This window comes from Neomonachus schauinslandi, chromosome 12 (assembly GCF_002201575.2).
Source record: "Neomonachus schauinslandi chromosome 12, ASM220157v2, whole genome shotgun sequence".
Taxonomy (NCBI): domain Eukaryota; kingdom Metazoa; phylum Chordata; class Mammalia; order Carnivora; family Phocidae; genus Neomonachus; species Neomonachus schauinslandi.
This window is the reverse complement of record NC_058414.1, coordinates 61,417,827-61,430,383: the sequence shown is the minus strand read 5'-3', so window position 1 is coordinate 61,430,383 and position 12,557 is coordinate 61,417,827. Positions and strand designations below refer to the sequence as shown.

The 12,557-nt window shown below is 39.4% G+C and overlaps 1 protein-coding gene across 1 annotated transcript in view; it reads left to right on the top strand.

Moving 5' to 3' along the window:
• Positions 1 to 12,557, top strand: part of PDE1C (phosphodiesterase 1C) — a 299,837-nt gene that overhangs the window by 243,764 nt on the left and 43,516 nt on the right. The window contains exons 15-16 of the mRNA XM_021689572.2: positions 281 to 511; positions 6,449 to 6,526. Coding sequence (XP_021545247.1) covers positions 281 to 511; positions 6,449 to 6,526 — 309 coding nt within the window. The remainder of the gene's footprint in view (positions 1 to 280; positions 512 to 6,448; positions 6,527 to 12,557) is intronic.

Below are 12,557 nucleotides of genomic sequence, written 5' to 3'. Positions count from 1 at the left end.
GACAATTGTTATATTGGTTTATTAGTTATTATTATCCTTATTATTATTATTATTACTTTCTCCCTGCCCCTTCTTCTCACCCACTATTTTCAGAAATGACATCACCATGAACCAATTTTATTGGTTTCCTGAATATACACACTAATCTGACTTGAATTAACCAAAAATAAACCCCAAGCACTCAATGCAAATACTTGTTTTTGTTTAAAGAGGCAATTCTCCTAATAGTGTGACCTCTTTTCATCTTTTCTGTGCCTTTCCTGACTTGCCATGGGTACAGAGGAGAAGGCCAAGAAGGAAGCAGAGGAAAAAGCTCGCCTGGCTGCAGAGGAGAAGCAAAAGGAAATGGAAGCCAAAAGCCAGGCTGAAGAAGGCGCGGCTGGCAAAGCCGAGAAAAAGACATCTGGGGAAGCTAAGAATCAAGTCAATGGAACGTGCACAAACAAAAGCGACAACCCTTATGGGAAAAATTCCAAAGCTGAGAAGTCCTCAGGAGAAAAACAACAGAATGGTGAGTACAGTTTCACTGGTGAAAGGCTCTTTTCGGGGTGTTAATGACGTGATGAATGGAAACTGGCAAACAACCACACCTATGAGGATGGCTCTCAGAGCTGGCATCTCTGGTCTCCCCAGCTGCTGCTCATCACACCTCACTGGGCCATGGGTTCCATTAGGATCCCATCAAAAGAAGCCAGAGGCTGGCTTGGGCCATTCTCTCTGGGGAGACTTATACTTTTCAGGCCTTTCCCAGCTGTTCTGGAGACTCTGGCCAGTGCCTGCCTGTCCACTGGGGAAATAACTATGACCAATCTCAGCACATTCCTGAGTGTTTATTGCCCAGATGGGTGGATGGAAAGTGTCTTCCATATGCACTATCCCTCTAGCAGGTAGGGCTGGGGCTCAGGTCTGTATGTCTGTGGGTGAAAAAGTATATACATTAGGGTGACCACCTATCCCATTTGCCTGGGACTGAGGGGTTTCCTGGCATCTAGAGCTTTAGATTTTAAAACCAGAAAAGTACCAGGCAAACCCAGATGATCTGGTCACCACCTTAAATGCACTGTGCTTGGCACTGAGAATTTAGAAATGGAAAGGCCACAGGAAGTCCACAATCTCATAGAGACATGGGCATCCTTAGAAATAATTCTGAGCAAGTAACAGTCATGGCAAGGCAGCTAAATTTAGCTCAAGGATCATGTCAAAAAAGAGACATTAGCTTTGTTGCATCTGGGGCTCGTGGAATGGAGAAATGTCAAAGAAAGCATCAGGAGGTGGTGGTGTCTGAGCTGTGTTTTCAATGTTGAACTTCACTGGTCAGATGGGGGATAAGGACTTCTTCACCAGAGGAACAAGATGAGCTGAGGCACAAGGGCATGGAATTGGTTACCTTGTTTAGGGAAGAGCAGGAAGTTCAGAATCTCTAGAACTTTCAAGTTGTAGCAAGGTAGTTTTGCAGTCTGACAGACCTGGATTCAAGTCACAGCTGTGCCTCTCACTTCTTGGTGGCCTTGGCCAGGTCACTTAACCTTCTACTGGCTCTGTAAAGTGTGCATAACAATAATACCTGCTCACAGCAGGGCCACTTGTGAGCCTCCAATAATGAGAATGATAGCAAAACAATGATGACAATAGAGTAACTAGCATTTATTGACTATCCACCAGATGCTCTTTTAAGTCCTTTCTTTATGTGTTTATTCTCTTATCCGCCTGGTAGGCCATGCTGTAGCTATTATGTATGCTACATAGCCTGAGTAAATGAGGAATATGTAGAAGGTGCTTAGCACAACACTCTCCAATTATTTTTACAGTGAACATATACAACATGTAGAATCAGAAAACAATATTTTAATACATATTGTAATGTTAATAACTCATATCATGTTCCAAGAGCTTTGCATGAATTCCCTCAGGTAACCCCATGAGCACCCTAGGAGGTAGAAAAGGCCTTTGTCCACTTTGTCCAGCCCCTCAGCAGCCTGGTTCTGGAGACTGCTCCTAAATAGTTAGCTTTGTATTCAAGTGCATCATTGTCCGAAAATATGTTCAATTGTATAAGAATTTATGATCTACCTGTTGGAGTTTTTAGAGGGCAGTGGAAAAGACCTCCTCTCATCCCCTCCCGAGGTCAGAACCAACTAAGAGAGAGATACCAGAATCAGAAAGTCAATGGTCGGGGCGCCTGGGTGGCTCAGATGGTTAAGCGTCTGCCTTCGGCTCAGGTCATGATCCCAGGGTCCTGGGATCGAGTCCCGCATCGGGCTCCCTGCTCCTTGGGAGCCTGCTTCTCCCTCTGCCTCTCTCTCTCTCTCTCTGTCTCTCATGAATAAATAAATAAAATCTTTAAAAAAAAAAAAAAAAAAAGAAAGTCAATGGTCAAAATATGAGCTCTACTACAACTGGAGTTGAATTGGAAAATGTGACTTGGTCTGCTGAGCACATGGGCTTCTTCACACATCTGCCTTGAAGTGAGCTTAGCCAACCAGATACTGGCAGAGCAGGCAGGCCTCGGACCTGCCACCTCATTCCCACCCCAGCACCCCAACACCCCAGCAGACTGCTTCTGGAGTGACACGAAAGGTGTGTGTTTTGTGGAAAACACATCTCAGAGGGGGTTGGGAACTAGAGAAATGGGTGGCTCAACCGAGCTTTGCATTCTCAAACTCCTCCTAGATGAGTCTCTTTTTCTCAAAGGAGGAGTATGGAAGGGCTCCTGAGAGAGGCAAGATGTGTTTCTTCCCTGCTTTTTTCTTTTAGGAAGGTGGGCTAAAAATGGCTTTCCCTTAATAAAAGTAACATCAATAATATATATTGAATGCTTAATATATGCCAGACATTGTACATGAGATTTTACCTACATTAAATTATTTAAAAATGCCAACAATGCTGTGAGGTAGATATACTCATTCCCATTTTGCAGATGAGGAAAGAAGAAAGGTTAAATCACTTGCTTAAGGTTAAGCAACCACGAAGTAGAGATTTCAAGTCAAATTCAGGTCTGAGTCCAAATTCTATGTTTCATAATCGGCATGTCCCTACTGTTTACAAGTTTTGGCACTATTGGGGAGAGTAGGAAATCAGAAGAATATTGAGGCTCAGCCGAGGTCCACAAGAACCTTATAATCTATTCCAGGGGTTGGCGCACTTTTTCTGTAAAGGGCCAGATGGTAAATATTGTAGACTTTGGGAGCCATGCAGTCTCTATTGCAGCTGCTTTTAACACTCCTGTTTTAGTGCAAAAGCAGCCACAGATAACATAAATAAATGGGCATGGCTGAATTCCAATAAAACTTTATTTATAAAAATTCAAGTTTAAATTCTATATAATTTTCAAATGTCATTAAGTATTCTTCTCTTTTTTCAACCATTTAATAATATAAAAACTATTCTTAGTTTGTGGGCCATATAAGACCAGGCACTGGGACCAAGTTTGGCTCATGGGCCATAGTTTGCCAACCCCTGGTCTGGTCAGGGAGAGAAACCAATGAACATAAACATGCTGGTCATAGAGAAGGTTATAAATTCTATGAGATGGGTATAAACAAATACCCAGAGAGGGCAGAGGTGGCAGGAATCAATTTTGAAGACCATTAGAGGGAGAGCCTGAAAGAAACAAACAGGAGCCCAAGTTTTCAACTAGGTTGTGTTTATTTCGCAAAGTAATCAACAGTCTACCATTTCCCTTAAAAACTAAGTATTAAATGAGAGATGGGAAAAGAAGTCAGTTTTAAGCAATAATAAGAAAGGCTAATGGTGGTTCGGGACTGTGTTACAGCAGCCTAATTAAAATGATTTATAACTGTGCAGAAAGGCTCTTTTGTTTCCTCTGTTTATTGAATAACAGCTCACATCAGCTATTACTCCATATACAACCCATGGGAAATTACCTAATGGATTCTGTTCAAGGAACATCATCAAACAAACATGTGTCACTTTCCCATCATCCTTCTTGTGGTCACGCAAGGTACTTCCAGGATAGAACCAGAGGACAGTGGTTAATGGGGTTCTAGAGGTGTTCTCATCAGCAACTATGAGATCCCCAGGCTTTGGTCTCCATCAAGGTACTTCCTCTCTCAGCCTCCCCAACCCTGACTGAGGAAAAGGCAGGCTGCCCACAGACTGCTGGCTAGCATCCAGCAAATTGAACCTCTCCTGTGACTTCTGGAAGACATCCTGGTCTTGCTGCAGCTGTGCATAAAGCTCTAGTCCAGGGAAACCTTGAAGGCATAAAGTATTGTGCATTAAGGTGTGAAGGCTCATTTAGGACAGAAAGACGTTTTTTCTGCAGGGAATGAGTTTGACTACAGGACTCAAGATCCTTTAGTCCATCTCTGGCATCCTTAAAACAAGAAGGAGCCAGTATTTGGACTGTCTCATGGGACCTCCAAAGGAATCCTTTCTTTGGCCATTGGTGGTGGTAAAGGGTGATGATCATGTCCTTCACTTGAATTCCTCCTGCTTACACCCTGGCTAGAGTTGACCCCCTTTCCCCTCAATCCCTTCAGCCAGTTCATCCCATTTCAGAATTAAGAGTAAGAGGAAACTTGGAGAATTTATTGACTCCGAACTTAATTTAGGATTTGTCAAATTCCATTGAAAATACTTACTTTGTCGAATACATCACAACCCCAAATGGTCTTGAATTGTCCTTAGATAACCATTTCTTTATAAATCTGTAGGCCAAAGGCATTTAGAAATGGCAGCAGTAAACAGAAGCCTGAAATTGAAAACTTAAGCTTCATAGGGAAGTTGCAAGATACAGTGGTTGAGAGCTTAGCTTCTAGAATCAGACCCATCTGTGCATATTGTGGTAGATTGCTTTATTTATGCCTTAGGTTCCATAGCCATAAAATGGAGATGGTAATATGAGTTTCATGTCCATTCTTCACAAGTCGGTTGAAACAAAATCACTTGGCCATTTATGCAAAAACTGTCAGACGAATGGCTTAAACCAGATCGACGGCTGCCAACAGGAGCAGTTTTGCTGCCGGAAGGAGCCACACATGCAAGGTTGTGGGCAGAAGCGGGGCCGGGGTGGTGTGTGAACCACTGGCGGGTGGCCGGTGCGCTGCGCTGGACAGCTGGACGGACCAGCGTGTGACACAGTGCTGCGGTGAAGCCAAAGGAGAAGTCACGCTTGGAAAACATCCTCAGTCATTTGATGAGCTTGTTATTCTGCAAATTGATCACTCAATGAATTAAACTGTGATGAATTCGTCTACTTTCAATTGTAGTACCTTCATAATGGCGTTGTTAGAAGAATTTAATGAAATGATGCCTATGCTATGCCTGGCACAAAGAAAGCAAAAAAGATGGGACCCTGCTTACTCCTTCCTGGTTGCAATTATTCTTAGGGTCTTCTTGCTTCAAGAAGTACCATATTTTAGTTGTAATATATTCTGGGTTTTATGCAGGCCAAAAGGAAAGATGCCATTAGTAAGACTGTAAGAAAAATTTCCAAAACTTGAGAATAAGACTGGGGGAGGGGATGCCATGTCCTTTCAATGTCACAGTGGCATACTCTTAAAAAGACATGGCCAGGGATTATTTGATTATCTTAGACAGGGGTCAGCAAGCTTTTTCTGTGCCGGCCCAGCCAGTAACTATTCTTGGGTTTGCGGGTCTCTGTTGCAACTCTGCGGCGCCTACCACCGCAGCGTGAAAGCGGCTGCAGACAGCATGCAAACAAAATGCATGTGATTATTTCCAAAGATCGCTGTTTCCACACTGGCCCCTGAGCTACAGGTGGATGACTCCTGCTTTAGGAGACCATGACTGTGTTTAACTTTGTCTTTTACTATTGACTCAAGCCTAGGCCCTGTGAAGTTGTATGCTAACTTACAAATTTTTGACTGTTGGGAGAGATTACCTCCCCCACCCCAGGTTATGATTTTACTGCCCTGTAGGACATAACCAGTTTTGTTTCTAACACAGCAATCTTATTTTAACAGTTTTCTAAAATGCCTATAAATGCCCATTTCCTTAAATGTCTTGGCACCCTCCTTATGATCTCTCTGGTTCCTTCGCGAATGAATTAAGTAAGTTTTTGACACGCGTTTATTCTACATCTGTTTGCATAGTGTTTTTTAACATTTACAAATCATATTTCGACAAGCTTGTTACTTAGAATACCATTTATAACTCGGTTTTAAGAGTTCAGTTGTCATTGCGTGATGTGCCAGATATCAGATTCACTACCTTAAATACATTTGTCCTTATATTATGTCTATAAAGTAGCTATTATTGTCACCATTTTGTCTTAATTTCTGGATTGTAATCTAACTTTTAAGACCTAATATATGGCTTAAAAAGATACATTCAGATATGTACCCCCTCATGACTAAAATTATGCACTTTTTTTTCCATCTTTTTACCTTGACAAGTTTAAGACTATTTATAACTTCCCTTTTAGCTGTATACATATGCTGTTTGTCATGTTTATTACTTTCAGGTGACTTGAAAGATGGTAAAAATAAGACAGACAGGAAAGATCAATCTAATGTCGGAAGTGATTCAAAGAAAACAGATGGTAAGAGCATAATTCCCATTATATTTTTCCATAAAATGTGCAATTTAATGCAGGTTTGTTAGAATTACACCTCAAATTGAAATTGTGGTTGTTGATATATTCTTATATTATACCCTAAAAAAACCCTTCACTGCATTTAAGGAGTACTCAATCCCTATTTCAGTAATTTACAGATTATCATTATATCTCTTCCCCTCCACCATCCTTTGCTCCATCACAAATGCATTCTATACACTCTCTCTTTACCACTTGCCATTTTTTCATTTTCACTTTAAAGATGCCTCTGGACTTGCTGATTGGAATGGGATGGAATATGAGTCTTTGGTTGTGAATTGTGCAGCATAAATGGGAAATGCTCCATGTTTTCAGTTTTTACATTTTCTCTTTTAATGAGGAATTATTGCTTTCAATAAGAACAGAAATCTGTTCGGTGTTATCACTATGTTGGGAGACCCACATATTGGAGAACATACATAGTTGTAGAATGCAGTTTGGTCAGCAAGAATAAGTCTCAAAGGCAAGTTTTGAATGGCAGTCCCCACCAGACCAGTTAGACTGAACCTACCTTGTGATGTGCTCCATGAACACTGCTTTTACTTTTCACAAAGAGCATTCTACTCTCTCTAAAACCTCAAAGTTCAGATTATATTATCCTTCAGACTTTGTACTATCCTACTGAGAAAACTGTTCTCGCCTTTTTTATAAATCTCCTGTTTCACTTGTAACATGGGCTTATTCTTAGCGACTCCTTCATACATGTACATGATATTAAACTGAAAATGCACATTTCTAGGTGTCCCAGACACTCTTTGAATCATACCTCCCTGGAGACATTGTATTGGATGCTCAGCTGTTCTTTGATAGTTTGGTTTTAATGTCACTGAAGAACAAATACTGAGTATCCAGGTGGAAGAGTAAGAAGAAATTTGAACACAACTCCACCTATTCAAAAGGAAGCAGCGCCTCTAACTTTCATCTCTAAGCCACTGTGACAGGCTTTCTTTATTCATATGTGTGAAATCAGTTCTCAAGCCTTTTCTTCTAAGCTCATTCAATAATTCACTCCAGGTGTCTTATCACATAATACCTAGGGAACACCCATGTGCAGTTTTTCACCAAATTGTTTATGCAAATGGAAACCACATACCTCATAAAGATACCCTCCTTGAATGATTGTGACTAAGACATGCATTACACAGAGACAAAACAGAATTCAAAATGACAGTCATCCTAGCCAGACTCTGTTATGGGTAATTGTTGCCAGATATCATTAAACCCAAGTCAAGGTAACACAAGCCAGAAAATGTATAGTGGAGGAAAATAGTGTTAGAGGTAAACCCAGCACCTGGACACCTGGCCCATCCTGCATTCAGTGACTAGCCCATCTGAATTCCTACAGCATAAAAGTACAGAATAAACTAAGTCCCAAATCTTTAACATTGGCTCTTGTTGCATTTTTATATTGTGCTACAAGTATCTGTTATGTTGTTGTCATGTGGGCATTGTGAATTACATTTTATTACCTTCATTAAGCCCTTTGATTTTACCTGTGCCCTTTATAATTGAATTGTCCCCAAGTATTTAAAATAATTAACAGCTTTTTTAAAAGCGGGGTGTGGGAAGGGGTGAAGAGATACTATGTTCTATTGAACAAATAAACGTAAAGCTTGATTGCTTGGTGAACAAGATTCTTGATCCCATTGGACAGTGAACAGGGTGCAGTAGATAAAGAAGAGATATTTTCTGATGTCTATTCCTTTTCCCCTCCAAAACTCTAACTTTCCACTGATTCAAATGGGTCTGGTGTGTTTATACTAGCAAGTTTATACACAAACTCGGACATGAACAACTTTGTATTTTAATTTCATTGATGGGGTAACATGACATCAGTCATTCTCACTGCTTGGTATCATAAGGACATAGATCACTGGGCTTTAGTTACTTGTGCTATCTTAGCCAAAAATCTTTCCCAGGACTAAAGCTATTCTTGGTGGCATGAAGTGGAAAAGATTTTGATCCGTCTCATTTATCTCTTCACCTTTGGTCATCAAGACTCTCTACTTTAGGAAAAAATTTAAATGATACATGGATCAGTGGGTACATTGATTTTTAAAAGCTGTCTAGTAACAACCACATACATTTTGAACATTTCTTTTTAATAGATCCTATTACATTTGATGACCAGAGGGAGTCAAACTATTTTTAATGCCTCTACCCCTAATACAGCCCCTGGGAACCAGTGGTGACCAGTTCTGTCTAATTTTTGAGAGGGAGTATCCAAGCACAATTCAGTGCCCAGTATGACCAAACCCACTATGGTTTGAAGTTGCAACATTGTACGCATTCAGAAAGAAACCTGATGGAAACTGGACCATGGTTGGTTATTCCCAAACTCCATTGAGCTGAGGCACACACAGAAGGAAGGGGTATGTGCTAAAAGCATAAATTATATCCTGGCATAGTGAACACATTGCAGTTGTACATTATCTCTGTCAGGCTGCTGAGGTAGTACTTAGTATCCTGCAGCACTAATTTTTGAACTGACTTCAAAGAATGAATGTCCTTTGAAACTACCTTGTTCACTCTTAGGGAGAAATGTACTAACATAAAAAGATCGGGGCCTCTGAGCCAAGATTCTCTCAGGGCCTAAACTTTTACAGTGTCACTGGGAGACTTGTGAGGTGCCAGTGAATGAATTATTTCCTGTGTGTTTTTAGTCATGTTTGAAACAGCATAGCCTCTTGGACCTGTCATAATTTTTTATAGTTGCCCAGAAATATGAATTTGCCTTTAACTTTATTTGACTACAGAGATATAAGAGAGAGCAACCATTTGTGTCTCTCAAAAGATTGATTATAATTAGCCCCTACAGGGTTATTTGCCAAGTCTCAGAGAGGGAGTTCAGCAGGCATTTCTCCTTCACTGAATGTTCTGGGAATTGGAATGTTTAAAGGTGTTCATGAAATTTAAAAGTCAACTACGTAGAGTGAAAAGGGTAGACAAAAGACTATTTATGGACCTCCGCTTCTGCCAAAGAGGACTAATAAGAATTAGATTCACCCTTTCACCTGAAACCATAATAATCATAATAAAAGACAACTTATGTGGAAGAATAGATTCCAAGATACTGGACATCAAGAAATGAAGGACAGTGATCTCCAAGAAACAGGAAACAAATGAAATAAATCCTTTGATTGCTCCAGCTTACTCCCTTGAGAGGGTTTCCAGGCAGCATAATGAAGGGGAACCCAGGCAGACCTGATGGACTCCTTGAGTTGAAGAGTTGGATAAGGATCCAGGGAGAGCCATGGTGGCTAAAGTTAACAAGATAAAGCACCAGAGAGGAGAGAGCTGTAGAGATATAGAACTCCACAGATCTAAAGAGTAGTCATTCATCAGAGTACTGATTGACCCATACAGATAGGAAACTACCTGAGATCAGGAAAGAACCATTCAAGAGGATTAGGGGGAATGGTCCTAATGTTCACACCTCATATAAGGCAAGAAAAGTGCCTATTCCCACTAGCCAGACTTGAATACCTCATAATTTAAAGGGAATTGGGTAGAATTCACCTAATTGTCTTATTTTATTAGTGGGGGAGTAAATAGCTGTAGGCTAAATGCTGCTTTGATCTCACCTAATAAACCTTGAAAACAAGACATAAAAGGATCCCCAAGTGTTTCCAAATAACTACACCCCAGAGTAAAGCTCATAGGTATATACAGAAATACAAAAATATCCAGTACCCAACAAGGTAAAATTCACAATGTCCAATATCCAATCAAAAATTACTGGATGTGCAAAGAAGCAAGAAAATACTACACATAATGAGAGAGAGAGAGAGACAACTGAAACAGAAGTTAGAATGTCAGACAAGAACATTAAAGTAGTTCTTATAACTATAGCCCATATGTTTGGAAGTTGTTTAGAGACATGGGAGATATAAAGAAGGGAAAATCAAACTTCTAGAGATGAACACTATAATGTCTGATGTGGAAAACACACTGAGTGGTATTAGCTAAATAATATTGGATGAGATTAATAATAAGTACAGTGGATGAGATTAGACATTGTAGAAGAAAAGAGTAGTGAAAAACTATCCAAAATGAAACAGAAAAATATTATAAAGAGCATCAGTGAATTGTAGGACATCTTCAACAGCCTAATGTATGTGTAACTGGAGTCCCTAACATAAAGAAGAGAGAGAGGAGGAAAGAAAAATATTTGATGAAGTAATTTACTTGGGCAAAGTAAATTTTGCCCAGTGATGAAAAGTGTAAATGCACAGACTCAAGAAGCTCAGTAAAGCCCAAGCACAAGAAATTTGAAGAAAATTACACCAAAACATGTCATAATTCCATTATTCAAACCAGTAATGAAGTGAAAATTTAAAAATATCGAGAGGAATAAAAAACTCATGCGCAATTGAACAAAGATAATGATAATTGTAGATTTCTTATCAGAAACAGTGCAAGTAAGAAGACAGTGGAACAACATCTTTAACATGCTGAATGAAAAAAGAATTTGATTAAGAACTCCATACCCAGCAAAAATATCTTCAGATATAAAAGCTGAAAGAATTCATCACTGGTAGACCCCACACTACAATAAATGTTAATGAAAGACAGTAGGATAACTATGCCAGTTGGAAATATGGACCTGCACAGAAGAATGAGGCACACGAAAAATGGTAACTAGATGGATAAATACATAAGATTTTTTCTTATCATTTAAATCTCTTAAAGATCATTGACTATTTGAACAAAATAATAATAATACATCATCTGATTTATAAGATATACAACTGAGGGGCACTGTGTGGTGCGTTCGGTTAGGTGGCTGACTCTTGGTTTCAGCTCAGGTGGTAATCTTAGGGTCATGAGATCAAGTCCTGTGTTGGACTCCATGCTAAGCATGGAGTTTGCTTGCGATTCTTTCTCCCTCTCCCTCTGCCCCTCCTGTGTATTCCCTCTCTCTTAAATAAATAAATAAATAAATCTTAAAAAATAACATATACGACTGAAATAGCATAAAACAATAGCATAAACAGACAACAATAGCATAAAAAGCTGCGAAGGGAGAAATAGAAGTATACTATTATAAAGTTCTATTATACATGAAGTGATATAATATCATTTGAAGGTAGATTGTGATAAATTAAGAGCATATACTATAAACTCTAAAGCAATTAAAGTAACAAAATAAAGACATGTAGCTAATAAGCCAACAAAAGAGATAAAATGGAATTGTAAAAATACTTAATCCACAAGAAGGTAAAAAAAAAGATAAGAAGGGAACAAAGAACATATGAGACAAATAGCAAGATCATAGACTTAAAACTAAGCATATCAGTTATGACATTAAATGTCCTAAAGACCCCAATAAAAAGGCAGAGATTTTCAAATTGTAAAACACAATTATAGTCTGCCTTTATTAAAAAAGACACAAATAGCCCAAAAGTAAAAGGATGGAAATTGGTATACCAAGCTAACACTAATAAAAAGAAAGCTTGAATGGCTGCATTAATATCTGACAAAGTAGATTTCATTGCAAACACTGTCACCAGAGTTAAAGAAGTTCATTTCATGATAAAGTTGTCCGTTTATCAAGACGATATACTAATCCTTTTTACTTATGCACTGAAGTATATAAAGCATGAGTGGGGGGAAGGGCAGAGGGAGAAGCAGACTCCCCACTGAGCAGGGAGCTGAGGGCTTGATCCCAGGACCCTGGGATCATGACCTGAGCTGAAAGTAGATGCTTAACCAACTGAGTCATACAGGTGCCCCTGCAAAAAAAATTTTTAATCCATAATTTTATTTAGAGACATTAACATTCCTCTTTCAGTTGTTGATAGAATAAATAGATGTAAAATCAGCAAGGAAAGGAAGATTTGAACAACACTACCAACCAACTTTACCTAAGTGGCATCCCTAGAATATCCAACAATAGAGAACACACATTCTTTTCAAGTGCACGCAGAACATTTATCAATATAGACCAGATTGTGAGATATAAAACAAGTCCCAA